At 46.0% G+C, this 15,921-nt stretch overlaps 1 protein-coding gene across 1 annotated transcript in view; it reads left to right on the top strand.

Annotated features, from left to right (window-relative positions):
* npr1a (natriuretic peptide receptor 1a) overlaps window positions 1–15,921 on the top strand; it is a 34,175-nt gene that overhangs the window by 12,044 nt on the left and 6,210 nt on the right. The window contains exons 10-18 of the mRNA XM_059350618.1: window positions 2,055–2,175; window positions 3,027–3,101; window positions 3,203–3,280; window positions 4,026–4,130; window positions 8,512–8,583; window positions 8,839–8,998; window positions 10,750–10,905; window positions 12,521–12,689; window positions 13,956–14,102. Of these exons, the coding sequence (XP_059206601.1) occupies window positions 2,055–2,175; window positions 3,027–3,101; window positions 3,203–3,280; window positions 4,026–4,130; window positions 8,512–8,583; window positions 8,839–8,998; window positions 10,750–10,905; window positions 12,521–12,689; window positions 13,956–14,102 (1,083 nt within the window). The remainder of the gene's footprint in view (window positions 1–2,054; window positions 2,176–3,026; window positions 3,102–3,202; window positions 3,281–4,025; window positions 4,131–8,511; window positions 8,584–8,838; window positions 8,999–10,749; window positions 10,906–12,520; window positions 12,690–13,955; window positions 14,103–15,921) is intronic.

The following is a 15,921-nucleotide window of genomic DNA, read 5'->3' as shown; positions in this document are numbered from 1 at the left end:
TCTTCTAGTTTTAGGACACAAAGCTGTTAGTCTGCCGTGTAACACTTTCTATCAATAAATCAATCATCCTGATTATATTCACAGTGTCCAGTGACACTTTACCTTCCTCTGACTCAGCTGTGGAGTTAAAGAGTCGAGTCTCACTCAACATGGAGTTAATCGACTGATCACAACATGTGCTCGTCTTCCACAAATCAATAAAGATTATTAAAACCGTTAAGATGATGAAGAAGGGTAAACACACTTTGTTATTTATTCTTGTTAGAAATGACATGAAGTGTTTGTGAAAGGAAAAACAATTAAACCTGAGTGTTCAGAATAAGCTACAGAACATGAATTATTATTATTATTATTATTATTATTATTATTATTATTATGGCATCAGTGTTTGCAAATGAGCAGATTTCACTGTTTGTTGTTCAATAATCCACCGTAAGCTCATAAACTGTCACTAAGCCTCATATTCAGTAATATTAAAGTAATAAACACATCAGACTGAATAACAGATCCCAGTAAAATGATGTCTACATATTAACCACCCAGAACCATCTAGAACCACCCAGAACCAACCTAAACTACCCAGAAACACCCAATACTGTCCAGAGCCATCCAGAGCCAACCAAAACCACCCAGAACCATCTAGAACCACCCACAACCACAAAAAATGCCCAGAACCGCCTAGAACCACCCAGAACCATTAAAAACCGCCTAGAACCACCCAAAACCACCCAGTACCATCCAGAACTGCCTTGAACCACCCAGAACCACCCAAAAAAACGCCCAGAACCATTAAAAACCGCCCAGAACCACTAAAAACCACCCAGAACCACATACTGCCCAGAACCACCCAGTACCATCCAGAACCACCCAAAAACCACTCAGAACCACCCAAATCATCCTGAACCACCCAATGCTGCCCAGAAGCACCCAGAACCACCAAAAAAACGCCCAGAACCATTAAAAACCGCCCAGAACCACTAAAAACCACCCAGAACCACCAAAAAAAACAACAACAAAGAACCACCCAGAACCACCTAGGACCGCCCACAGGAGAGTCTGTAGCACAGCTCCCATAGACTCCTATGAGAGTGTGAGGACACGGTAAGGTTCCTGGTTGTGGGTTCTAGTGCTGAAGGGAAGGGAACCCGTGGGACTCTTTGTTACAGTGTGATTGTTCAGCGGACTGAAAGAGAAACTCAACATCTGTTGACAAAAATCTCACATTCACACGTTTGAGTTGAGCTTTAGCCTCCTAACAGATCCTCCTCTCCGTCTGGTTTATCTTTGCTCTCAACACACACACACACACACACTGCAAAAAGCCACCTCTCAAAAAGAAGGAAAAAAGTACAAAAAATAGGTGTATTTTTGCTTAAAAATATCAAAATTATCTGCCAATGGAACAATAAAATGTGTCTTGTCAAGACTTTCGAAAACCAGTAAAATATCTAATCTAATGAACCACAAATACCTTAGAATGAGTGTATTCTGACTAATAACAAGTGATTTATTTATTGTTGTTGTTAAATGTTTCATGTTAAATGTTTAAATGTCAAGTGTCAGTTTAATGTAGTTAATGACATACACACTACACAACAATACACACTTCTATTGGTTCATTGATCATAAAACTATTGATTCATCTGGCTGCTTGTTTTAAGGATGTGAAGAGGTCAAATTATGTCAAAGTTATGATTTCTTATGGTTGAAATAATAAATGATTCCTTGTAAATATGAGTTTTCTAGCTGTAAGTGTTGGTGAAGCAGCTTTGTAACTGTTGATATTCTAGTTTCCAGCATGTATTTACTCAGTATAGGTGATAAAATCTCAGTAACAAGCTGTAATATCTGATTTAGATCATTAAGGACCAAAACACTGAAAACAAGTCAAACAGGCTAAAATAAAAACTGCTGACTAAGAAGAACTATCTGATCAGACATTAATAAGCAGATATCCCCTTGATCTAACATATTGATCTGATATTGATCTAACATATTGATCTGACTTAGAGTTCAGTCTGTGCAGTGAAGCTGTGTTCCTCTGTGTTGAACAGGAAGTTGAAGCTGGAGAGTGAGCTGGCGGCTCAGCTGTGGAGAGTTTCCTGGGACGACGTCCAGATGAGTAACCTGGATAAAGTCCTGAGACGGGCCTGCAGCAGACTCACCATGTCTCTGGTAGCACTCACACTTTAACTCACACTTTAACTCACACTTTAACTCACACTTTAACTCACACTTTAACTCACACTTTAACTCACACTTTAACTCACACTTTAACTCACACTTTAACTCACACTTTAACTCACACTTTAACTCACACTTTAACTCACACTTTAACTCACACTTTAACTCACACTTGAACTCACACTTTAACTCACACTTTAACCCTGTGGAGTCTCTGAAGCTCCACCTCACCCAGACTAGAAAACAAACTGTAAATTTACCTCTAAAGTTCTGGCTGTAAACTCCATGAGGCCAGTTTCAGTTTGATGATGATATACCAAGTAAAACTGGAGACAAGCTCAAATAGATTTAGTATCAAATGATAGAACTGGATGGAACCCTCTTATATGTTAGATTTGACACCTTTGGTCACATTTGACACATTTAAAATTCTTTATTGAGCATGATAGTGTTTTGAAAGTTAAAAAGAAAATATTCAAAATCACATTTTATGTTGGACTAAAGGACTAAAAAAGACACAAAATGACTAAAAAAAGACACAAAATGAAAAAAACACACAAAATTACCAAAAAGACACAAAATGACCAAAAAATGACACAAAATGACTAAAAAAAGACACAAAATGACTAAAAAAAGACACAAAATGAAAAAAAACACACAAAATTACCAAAAAGACACAAAATGACCAAATAAAAGACACAAAATGACACAAAATACCCTAAATTGTTACGCTGAACAAAGACACAAATAAACTGTTGTCCCACTAGAATAAAAGCAGCGTTGGACGGCGTTTCTAGCCTCCGTAGAGTTAATAAGACGGTTCTAATCTCTGGGTTCTGCAGAAAGGATCCACCTGCGGCTCTCTGATGACCATGGAGGGGAACTTCCAGATCTACACCAAAACTGGATACTACAAGGTCCGACACCGCCGCCGCCGCCGCGGTCTGATGACGCTGCTGTAATGGAGAACAACATGATGATGTCATGAATAATTAATGTGCTGATTTTTTGTCTGCAGGGAAATCTGGCAGCCATCAAGTACATCAACAAGAAGCGCATCGAGCTGACCAGGAAGGTTCTGTTTGAACTAAAACATGTAAGAACTGTCTGTAGAACTGATCCACCATCTGATCCACCAGCAGATCCACCAACTGACCCCCCAACAGATCCACCAACTGACCCCCCAACAGATCCACCAACTGACCCCCCCAACAGATCCACCAACAGATCCACCAACAGATCCACCAACAGATCCATCAGCAGATCCCCAACAGATCCACCAACTGATCCACCAACAGATCCCCAACAGATCCACCAACAGATCCACCAACTGACCCCCCAACAGATCCACCAACAGATCCACCAACTGATCCATCAGCAGATCCCCAACAGATCCACCTACTGATCCACAAACAGATCCACCAACAGATCCCCAACAGATCCCCAACAGATCCACCAACTGATCCACCAACTGATCCACCAACAGATCCCCAACAGATCCCCAACAGATCCACCAACTGATCCACCAACTGATCCACTAACTGATCCACCAACAGATCCACCAACTGATCCACCAACTGATCCACTAACTGATCCACCAACAGATCCACCAACTGATCCACCAACTGATCCACCAACAGATCCCCAACAGATCCCCAACAGATCCACCAACTGATCCACCAACAGATTCACCAACTGATCCACCAACTGATCCACTAATGGATCCACTAATTGATCCACTAACTGATCCACCAACTGATCCACTAATGGATCCACATATTGATCCACTAACTGATCCACCAACTGATCCACTAATTGATCCACCATTTTTGTTCCTACAGATGAGAGATGTTCAGAACGAACACCTGACTCGGTTTATTGGCGCCTGCATCGACCCGCCCAACATGTGCATCATCACAGAGTACTGTCCCCGAGGCAGCCTGCAGGTACCTGTCGACCCACCTTTACCTGTCTACCCACCCTTACCTGTCTACCCACCTTTACCTGTCTACCCACCTTTACCTGTCGACCCACCTTTACCTGTCTACCCACCTTTACCTGTCGACCCACCTTTACCTGTCTACCCACCTTTACCTGTCGACCCACCTTTACCTGTCTACCCACCTTTACCTGTCGACCCACCTTTACCTGTCGACCCACCTTTACCTGTCTACCCACCCTTACCTGTCTACCCACCCTTACCTGTCTACCCACCTTTACCTGTCGACCCACCTTTACCTGTCGACCCACCTTTACCTGTCTACCCACCCTTACCTGTCTACCCACCCTTACCTGTCTACCCACCTTTACCTGTCGACCCACCTTTACCTGTCGACCCACCTTTACCTGTCGACCCACCTTTACCTGTCTACCCACCCTTACCTGTCTACCCACCCTTACCTGTCTACCCACCTTTACCTGTCTACCCACCTTTACCTGTCGACCCACCTTTACCTGTCTACTCACCCTTACCTGTCTACCCACCATTACCTGTCTACCCACCTTTACCTGTCTACCCACCTTTACCTGTCGACCCACCCTTACCTGTCTACCCACCTTTACCTGTCTACCCACCTTTACCTGTCTACCCACCTTTACCTGTCGACCCACCCTTACCTGTCTACCCACCCTTACCTGTCTACCCACCTTTACCTGTCTACCCACCTTTACCTGTCGACCCACCTTTACCTGTCTACCCACCTTTACCTGTCTACCCACCCTTACCTGTCTACCCACCCTTACCTGTCTACCCACCTTTACCTGTCTATCCACCTTTACCTGTCGACCCACCTTTACCTGTCTACCCACCCTTACCTGTCTACCCACCTTTACCTGTCTACCCACCTTTACCTGTCTACCCACCCTTACCTGTCTACCCACCTTTACCTGTCTACCCACCTGTCTACCCACCTTTACCTGTCTACCCACCTTTACCTGTCGACCCACCTTTACCTGTCGACCCACCTTTACCTGTCTACCCACCCTTACCTGTCTACCCACCTTTACCTGTCTACCCACCTTTACCTGTCTACCCACCCTTACCTGTCTACCCACCTTTACCTGTCTACCAACCTGTCTACCCACCTTTACCTGTCGACCCACCTTTACCTGTCTACCCACCTTTACCTGTCGACCCACCTTTACCTGTCTACCCACCTTTACCTGTCTACCCACCTTTACCTGTCGACCCACCTTTACCTGTCGACCCACCTTTACCTGTCGACCCACCCTTACCTGTCTACCCACCCTTACCTGTCTACCCACCTTTACCTGTCTACCCACCTTTACCTGTCTACCCACCCTTACCTGTCTACCCACCTTTACCTGTCTACCAACCTGTCTACCCACCTTTACCTGTCTACCCACCTTTACCTGTCTACCCACCCTTTACCTGTCTACCAACCCTTACCTGTCTACCCACCTTTACCTGTCTACCCACCTTTACCTGTCTACCAACCCTTACCTGTCTACCCACCTTTACCTGTCTACCCACCTTTACCTGTCTACCCACCTTTACCTGTCGACCCACCTTTACCTGTCTACCCACCTTTACCTGTCTACCCACCTTTACCTTTCTACCCACCTTTACCTGTCTACCCACCTTTACCTGTCTACCCACCCTTACCTGTCTACCCACCTTTACCTGTCTACCCACCCTTACCTGTCTACCCACCTTTACCTGTCTACCAACCCTTACCTGTTTACCCACCTTTACCTGTCTACCCACCTTTACCTGTCTACCCACCTTTACCTGTCTACCCACCCTTACCTGTCTACCCACCTTTACCTGTCTACCCACCTTTACCTGTTTACCCACCCTTACCTGTCTACCCACCTTTACCTGTCTACCAACCTGTCTACCCACCTTTACCTGTCTACCCACCTTTACCTGTCTACCCACCCTTTACCTGTCTACCAACCCTTACCTGTCTACCCACCTTTACCTGTCTACCCACCTTTACCTGTCTACCAACCCTTACCTGTCTACCCACCTTTACCTGTCTACCCACCCTTTACCTGTCTACCAACCCTTACCTGTCTACCCACCTTTACCTGTCTACCCACCTTTACCTGTCTACCCACCCTTTACCTGTCTACCAACCCTTACCTGTCTACCCACCTTTACCTGTCTACCCACCCTTACCTGTCTACCCACCCTTACCTGTCTACCCACCTTTACCTGTCTACCCACCCTTACCTGTCTACCCACCTGTCTACCCACCCTTTACCTGTCTATCCACCCTTACCTGTCTACCCACCCTTACCTGTCTATCCACCTTTACCTGTCTACCCACCTGTCTACCCACCCTTTACCTGTCTACCCACCTGTCTACCCACCCTTTACCTGTCTACCCACCTGTCTACCCACCTTTACCTGTCTACCCACCTGTCTACCCACCTTTACCTGTCTACCCACCTGTCTACCCACCCTTTACCTGTCTACCCACCTGTCTACCCACCCTTTACCTGTCTACCCACCTGTCTACCCACCCTTTACCTGTCTACCCAGCTGTCTACCCACCCTTTACCTGTCTACCCACCTGTCTACCCACCCTTTACCTGTCTACCCACCTGTCTACCCACCCTTTACCTGTCTACCCACCCTTACCTGTCTACCAACCCTTACCTGTCTACCCACCTTTACCTGTCTACCCACCCTTACCTGTCTACCAACCTGTCTATCAGCTCCGTGTCTCTCTAACATTCCTTCACACCTCTCTCGTTCTCTCTCAGCTGTGGTTATCTGTCAGCGCTGTAACCTAGCAACCTCCTGCCACAGTAGCCTAGCAACAGGAGGACACATGTGGGCCAGCTGTAGGTTGGCGTGGGCGGCGTGGGCGGAGTCAGCTCGGGGCTTTGGGTTGTTTCCAGATGTGAATCATTACCAGGCTGGTTCTCAGGTCCTGACTGGAGGATCAGCCTACTTTATTATATAACTTTATATTTTTACTGCACTACATTTATCTCATGCTTCACTTCCTGTTACATAAAAACACAGTTATTATCAACCGTTGACATGACAACGCTGCTTTCATAAATGCATCAATATCTGTTTTAACCTCTTCATACCTCTTTCTTTTTACCTCTTTTACCTCTTAACACCTCTGTCTTTTTACCTCTTTTACCTATTATTTTTTCATCTGTATCCCTCTTTTACCTCCTTTTTAACTTATTTTACCTCTCTACCTCTTTTTACTTCTTTATGCCTGTTTAAACCTCTTCATATCTTTCTTTTTACCTCTTTTTTTTTTTTACCTCTTTCTTTTTACCTCTTTTAACCTCTTTCTTTTTACCTCTTAATACCTATTATTTTTTCATCTTTATTCCCCTTTTACTTCTTTTTTAAAATTTATTTTACCTCTTTTTACCTCTGTATACCTCTTTATGCCTTTTTATACCTCTTTTACTTCTTTTTTTTTACCTCTTTATACCTATTGTTGTACCTCTTTATATCTCTTTCTTTCTACCTCTTTTACCTCTTTATACCTCTTTTTACCTGTTTATACCTCTTTATGCCTCTCTTTACCTCTCTCTTTTTACCTCTTTACCTCTCTCTTTTTACCTCTTTGTTTACTAATAAATGTGTATAGATGCAGTAAAGTAATCAGATTGCTTCTTCACCTCCTCACTCGTCTGATGACTCAGCAGCAGAAAACCACTGTGTTTATTCAGGTTCTCCTCCAGAACATTTATAAATCTGTGGTGATGGTTTCAACAGACGGACTTTGTTTTGATTTATTGACAATGTTTCAGTTGTAAAACAACAGAAATGTTTCAGTGAGAAACTTTAGTTTAGTGAAAACATTCAGCTGATAATAAATCTGTCACAACGTCCACGTTTTAATCTTCCCACTGTTTTTATTTCAGAGTGGAAACATCACAGAAACATTCAGTGCTGACATTTGATTCGTTGTTTTCATTCGACTTGTCAGGAACGTTTGTGGGAACATTCACAGAAACAACAACAATAAACTAAATGTCCTTTATTTATGGTTATTATTTAAAAACAAACAGAGAGAGACAGTCCAGATTGTTTTCATTCCACACACACACACACACAGTTACACACACACACACACACACACACACACACACAGTCACACACACACACACACACACACAGAAACACAGTCACACACACACACACACACACACACACACACACACACACACACACACAGAAACACACTCAGGTTCATTATGATGCAGCTGTGTGTCGACTACAGTTGCCATCTAATCAAATTACAGCTCTCTGTTTCTGTGTGTGTGTGTGTGTGTGTGTGTGTGTGTGACTGTGTGTGTGTGTGTGTGTGTGTGTGTGTGTAGGACCTGATGGAGAGCGACAGCATCACTCTGGACTGGATGTTCAGATACTCTCTCATCAATGACATCGTCAAGGTAACGGCCAGGGGGCGGGGCTTCATCCTCTTCATCATCCTCTTCATCATCCTCTTCATCCTCTTCATCATCCTCTTCATCATGCAGTGTCAGATTAATCTGGACTCTGATTGATGATTAAATTAATAACTAAATGATCACATCAGTATTTAGTGAGAAGAGTTTTTAAACAACCTCCTCTATGAAACAAAGTGATTACAGATGTTTGCCTCTCTTGTTTATTGTTGTTGTTGTTGTTGTTGTTGTTGTTGTCAGGGCATGTTGTTCCTCCACAACAGCGTCATCGTGTCCCACGGCAGCCTGAAGTCGTCCAACTGTGTGGTGGACAGTCGCTTCGTCCTGAAGATCACCGACTACGGCCTGGACAGCCTCCGGGAGGCCAGCTGCCCCGAGGACACACACGCCTACTACGCCCGTACACACACACACACACACACACACACACACACACACACACACACAGACACACACACACACACACACACACACACACACACACACACACACACTCACACACACACACACACACACACACACACACACAGACACACACACACACACACACACACACACACACACACACACACACACTCACACACACACACACACACACACACACACACACAGACACACACACACACACACACACACACACACACACACACACACACTCACACACAGACACACATGCCAGCACACTATACTTAAACACCTAGAGTGCGTCGCCTGTGCCAGCATAAAGTCTGATTAATAGGTGTGCTTACAGACACGCGTATTGCGAGTACACCAGATAACATGGGTGACGGGTGAAAAGTGCCACGAGCGAACGTAGTGGACGCCTGTGTGTGTGTGTAACGCGTGTACGTTAACAGTGTGTTACTCTGTGTAACAGTTCAGCTGTTACACAGAGTCTCAGCTTCATATTATAGATGAACTCCAAGCCCCCACAGAGCTGTCAGGATATTTCTATTATTTTCAGGCCAGTTTTTATTTTCTTGTTAACGAAATCTCTCTCTCTCTCTCTCTCTCTCTCTCTCTCTCTCTCTCTCTCTCTCTCTCTCTAGGTTTGAATGATATCGAATTGATATTTAATGATAGCAAGGGTGAAAGGGATAATTAAAATAATTTCAGCTACTTAAAAATAGTAGGCTAATAGTAAAGTGCAACGCTCACAGCCAGTTCCCAGCTTCGCGCGCGGACACACAGTTCATTACGCACCAGCTGTAATTAGGTAGGTTTACCTGCCTGCAGAAGCCGTAATCGCTGTCACCCCTGAATATTAAGTAGCCATGCAGACCTATCTAATGAATATTCAGTAGCCATGTGGACAGCAGTCCGTTCACAATATGATTCCATCGGACCTTATATCTACACTGTTTAACCCAATTCGGCACTTATGCACAGTCCCATTATGTTTTACAGACATTCGTAGTTAACTAATGAGGTAAAACATTTTGTTTAAGCTGCATTTTGCTGACTTTCACTCCTAAAACAGGCTAATTAAGCCTCCGGTTTTGGCCGGAAAAACGTTAAGTTTATCTGGTACGTACGAGATAGTCTTTCTCTTCATCTATAAGTTGTGCTTTCTTATAAACAATACCATATGAAGCTGAGACTCTGTGTAACAGCTGAACTGTTATAGGCTTACACGCGTTACACACACACACAGGCGTCCACTACGTTCGCTGGTGGCACTTTTCACCCGTCACCCATGTTATCTGGTGTACTCGCAATACGCGTGTCTGTACGCCTATGTAGAATTGTACTTAACAGTCACGCGGGTCTTCATGTCACGTATTTGAGGCGTAGTTCACCCGTCACGCAGCCGTCACGTAGGCGTATGTGCAACAACGCGTGTACAGCGTCTGCGTGACGCCTGCGTGACGCCTGTCTGTCCATTGAAAGTGAATGGAATTTACACGCGCACGTTAGACGTTTGATGTCATCGCATAGGCGCTGTACACGCGTTTTAGTATAGTGTGCTGGCATAAAATGCCCCTCATACACACACACACAAACACACACACACACTCACACACTCCTTTATTTATCTATTTATAGAAACACTACGACTTTCATTGTCCCGTTTACCCTAAACTTTATGTTCAAACTCTGTGTGTGTGTGTGTGTGTGTGTGTGTGTGTGTGTGTGTGTGTGTGTGTGCAGGTAAGCTGTGGACGGCCCCCGAGCTGCTGAGGACAGAGTGCCCCCCCCCCTGTGGGACTCAGAAAGGAGACGTTTACAGCTTCAGCATCATCCTGCAGGAGGTCGCTCTGCTGAGAGGAGTCTACTTCCTGGACACACACACACTCACACCCAAGGGTGGGACACACACACACACACACACTCACACCCAAGGGTGGAACACACACACACACACACACACACTCTCACACACACACACACACTCACACCCAAGGGTGGGACACACACACACACACACACACTCACACACACACACACACCCAAGGGTGGGACACACACACACACACACACACACACACACACACACACACACACACTCACACACACACACACACACACACACACACACACACACTCACACACACACTCACACCCAAGGGTGGGACACACACACACACACACACACTCACACACACACACACACCCAAGGGTGGGACACACACACACACACACACACACACACACACACACACACACTCACACACACACTCACACACACACACACACACACACACACACACACACACACACACACACACACACACTCACACACACACACACACACACACACACACACACACACACACACTCACACACACACTCACACCCAAGGGTGGGACACACACACACACACACACACTCACACCCAAGGGTGGGACAAACACACACACACACACACACTCACACCCAAGGGTGGGACACACACACACACACACACACACACACACTCACACCCAAGGGTGGGACACACACACACACACACACACACACACACACACACACACACACTCACACCCAAGGGTGGGACACACACACACACACACACACACACACACACACTCACACCCAAGGGTGGGACACACACACACACACACACACACACACACACACACACACACACACTCACACCCAAGGGTGGGACACACACACACACACACTCACACACACACACACACACACACACACACACACACACACACACACACACACACACACACACTCACACCCAAAGGTGGGACACACACACACACACACACACACACACACACACACACACACACACACTCACACCCAAGGGTGGGACACACACACACACACACACACACACACACACACATACACACACACACACTCACACCCAAGGGTGGGACACACACACACACACACACACACACACACACACTCACACCCAAGGGTGGGACACACACACACACACACACTCACACCCAAGGGTGGGACACACACACACACACACACACTCACACACACACACACACACACACACACACACACACACTCACACCCAAGGGTGGGACACACACACACACACACACACACACACACACACACACACTCACACCCAAGGGTGGGACACACACACACACAGGGACACAGTGTGTGTGTGTGTGTGTCTCTATTGATCAGTATTAGTATTCTATAATAAATACTGTCTGTGTCCTGCTGGTGGAGCTGTTCTGTGGCTCCCTCCTGTGGACGCTGTGTGTCATTACAACAGTTTTTATATATTTAATACTTTTACAACATAATAACTTTAAAACAGTCTTTGTGTGTTTTGAGTGTTATAAAATAATAAAGTATAATATAATATTATAAATAATATAATAAAGTGAGAACCTGTTAATACTGACTGACTGAGTTATAGATCCTCTATTGATCAGAGAATGGTTCATCAATAAAGTAAGTGATTGATGATTGGCTGTTGTTCCCTCAGAGGTGGTGCAGGCGGTGCGTCACGGCGGGGCCCCGCCCCTCCGCCCCTCGCTGTGTCCCCACAGTCACAGCGAGGACCTGGGCCTCCTGATGCAGCGCTGCTGGAGCGAGGAGCCCAGCGACCGGCCAGACTTCAGCACCATCAAGATCCTGCTGAGGAAGCAGCACAGGTGAGGCCACGCCCACTCACCGACAGGTGAGGCTAGGCCACGCCCATTCACCGACAGGTGAGGATAGGCCACGCCCACTCACCGACAGGTGAGGATAGGCCACGCCCACTCACGACAGGTGAGGATAGGCCACGCCCACTCACCGACAGGTGAGGCTAGGCCACGCCCACTCACCTACAGGTGAGGCTAGGCCACGCCCACTCACCGACAGGTGAGGATAGGCCACGCCCATTCACCGACAGGTGAGGATAGGCCACGCCCACTCACCGACAGGTGAGGCTAGGCCACGCCCACTCACCTACAGGTGAGGCTAGGCCACGCCCACTCACGACAGGTGAGGATAGGCCACGCCCACTCACCGACAGGTGAGGATAGGCCACGCCCACTCACCTACAGGTGAGCCTAGGTCACGCCCACTCACCGACAGGTGAGCCTAGGCCACTCACCTACAGGTGACATTAGACCACGCCCCCTCTGTCTCCACAGTAGTGTTTCTGTCAAGTTGTAAAGTTAAAGTAACTCTGCCTGCCTGTCTGTCTGTCTGTCCTCCTGTCTGTCCTCCTGCCTGTCTGTCCCCCTGCCTGCCTGTCTGTCTGTCCTCCTGCCTGCCTGCCTTTCTGTCTGTCCTCCTGTCTGTCCTCCTGTCTGTCCTCCTCCTGCCTGTCTGTCCCCCTGCCTGCCTGTCTGTCCTCCTGTCTGTCCCCCTGCCTGCCTGCCTGTCTGTCCTCCTGCCTGTCTGTCCCCCTGCCTGCCTGTCTGTCCTCCTGTCTGTCCTCCTCCTGCCTGTCTGTCCCCCTGCCTGTCTGTCTGTCTGTCCTCCTCCTGCCTGCCTGTCTGTCTGTCCTCCTGTCTGTCCCCCTGCCTGCCTGCCTGTCTGTCCTCCTGCCTGTCTGTCCCCCTGCCTGCCTGTCTGTCCTCCTGCCTGTCTGTCCCCCTGCCTGCCTGTCTGTCCCCCTGCCTGTCTGTCTGTCTGTCCTCCTCCTGCCTGCCTGTCTGTCCCCCTGCCTGCCTGCCTGTCTGTCCCCCTGCCTGTCTGTCTGTCTGTCCCCCTGCCTGTCTGTCTGTCTGTCCTCCTCCTGCCTGCCTGTCTGTCCCCCTGCCTGCCTGCCTGTCTGTCCCCCTGCCTGTCTGTCTGTCTGTCCCCCTGCCTGTCTGTCTGTCTGTCCTCCTCCTGCCTGCCTGTCTGTCCCCCTGCCTGCCTGCCTGTCTGTCCCCCTGCCTGTCTGTCTGTCTGTCTGTCCCCCTGCCTGTCTGTCTGTCCTCCAGGGGTTATGGGTCTAACATCCTGGATAACCTCCTCTCCCGGATGGAGCAGTACGCCAACAACCTGGAGGAGCTGGTGGGAGAACGAACCCAAGCTTACCACGAGGAGAAACGCAAGGCTGAGAACCTGCTCTACCAGATACTACCACAGTAAATATACTACTACTGTAGTACTACTGCATTACTACTGCTCTACCAGATACTACCACAGTAAATATACTACTACTGTAGTACTACTGCATTACTACTGCTCTACCAGATACTACCACAGTAAATATACTACTACTGTAGTACTACTGCTCTACCAGATACTACCACAGTAAATATACTACTACTGTAGTACTACTGCTCTACCAGATACTACCACAGTAAATATACTACTACTGCAGTACTACTGCATTACTACTGCTCTACCAGATACTACCACAGTAAATATACTACTACTGTAGTACTACTGCATTACTACTGCTCTACCAGATACTACCACAGTAAATATACTACTACTGTAGTACTACTGCTCTACCAGATACTACCACAGTAAATATACTACTACTGCAGTACTACTGCTCTACCAGATACTACCACAGTAAATATACTACTACTGTAGTACTACTGTAGTACTACTGCTCTACCAGATACTACCACAGTAAATATACTACTACTGTAGTACTACTGTAGTACTACTGCTCTACCAGATACTACCACAGTAAATATACTACTACTGCAGTACTACTGCTCTACCAGATACTACCACAGTAAATATACTACTACTGTAGTACTACTGTAGTACTACTGCTCTACCAGATACTACCACAGTAAATATACTACTACTGTAGTACTACTGCTCTACCAGATACTACCACAGTAAATATACTACTACTGTAGTACTACTGCTCTACCAGATACTACCACAGTAAATATACTACTACTGTAGTACTACTGTAGTACTACTGCTCTACCAGATACTACCACAGTAAATATACTACTACTGTAGTACTACTGCAGTACTACTGCTCTACCAGATACTACCACAGTAAATATACTACTACTGTAGTACTACTGCATTACTACTGCTCTACCAGATACTACCACAGTAAATATACTACTACTGCAGTACTACTGCTCTACCAGATACTACCACAGTAAATATACTACTACTGTAGTACTACTGTAGTACTACTGCTCTACCAGATACTACCACAGTAAATATACTACTACTGTAGTACTACTGTAGTACTACTGCTCTACCAGATACTACCACAGTAAATATACTACTACTGTAGTACTACTGCTCTACCAGATACTACCACAGTAAATATACTACTACTGTAGTACTACTGCATTACTACTGCTCTACCAGATACTACCACAGTAAATATACTACTACTGTAGTACTACTGCATTACTACTGCTCTACCAGATACTACCACAGTAAATATACTACTACTGCAGTACTACTGCTCTACCAGATACTACCACAGTAAATATACTACTACTGTAGTACTACTGCATTACTACTGCTCTACCAGATACTACCACAGTAAATATACTACTACTGTAGTACTACTGCTCTACCAGATACTACCACAGTAAATATACTACTACTGTAGTACTACTGCTCTACCAGATACTACCACAGTAAATATACTACTACTGCAGTACTACTGCTCTACCAGATACTACCACAGTAAATATACTACTACTGTAGTACTACTGCATTACTACTGCTCTACCAGATACTACCACAGTAAATATACTACTACTGTAGTACTACTGTAGTACTACTGCTCTACCAGATACTACCACAGTAAATATACTACTACTGTAGTACTACTGTAGTACTACTGCTCTACCAGATACTACCACAGTAAATATACTACTACTGTAGTACTACTGCTCTACCAGATACTACCACAGTAAATATACTACTACTGTAGTACTACTGCATTACTACTGCTCTACCAGATAC

Source organism: Centropristis striata, chromosome 14, assembly GCF_030273125.1.
Source record: "Centropristis striata isolate RG_2023a ecotype Rhode Island chromosome 14, C.striata_1.0, whole genome shotgun sequence".
Taxonomy (NCBI): domain Eukaryota; kingdom Metazoa; phylum Chordata; class Actinopteri; order Perciformes; family Serranidae; genus Centropristis; species Centropristis striata.
Note: the sequence above shows the minus strand (reverse complement) of the source record. Positions and strands in the feature narration are given on the sequence as shown.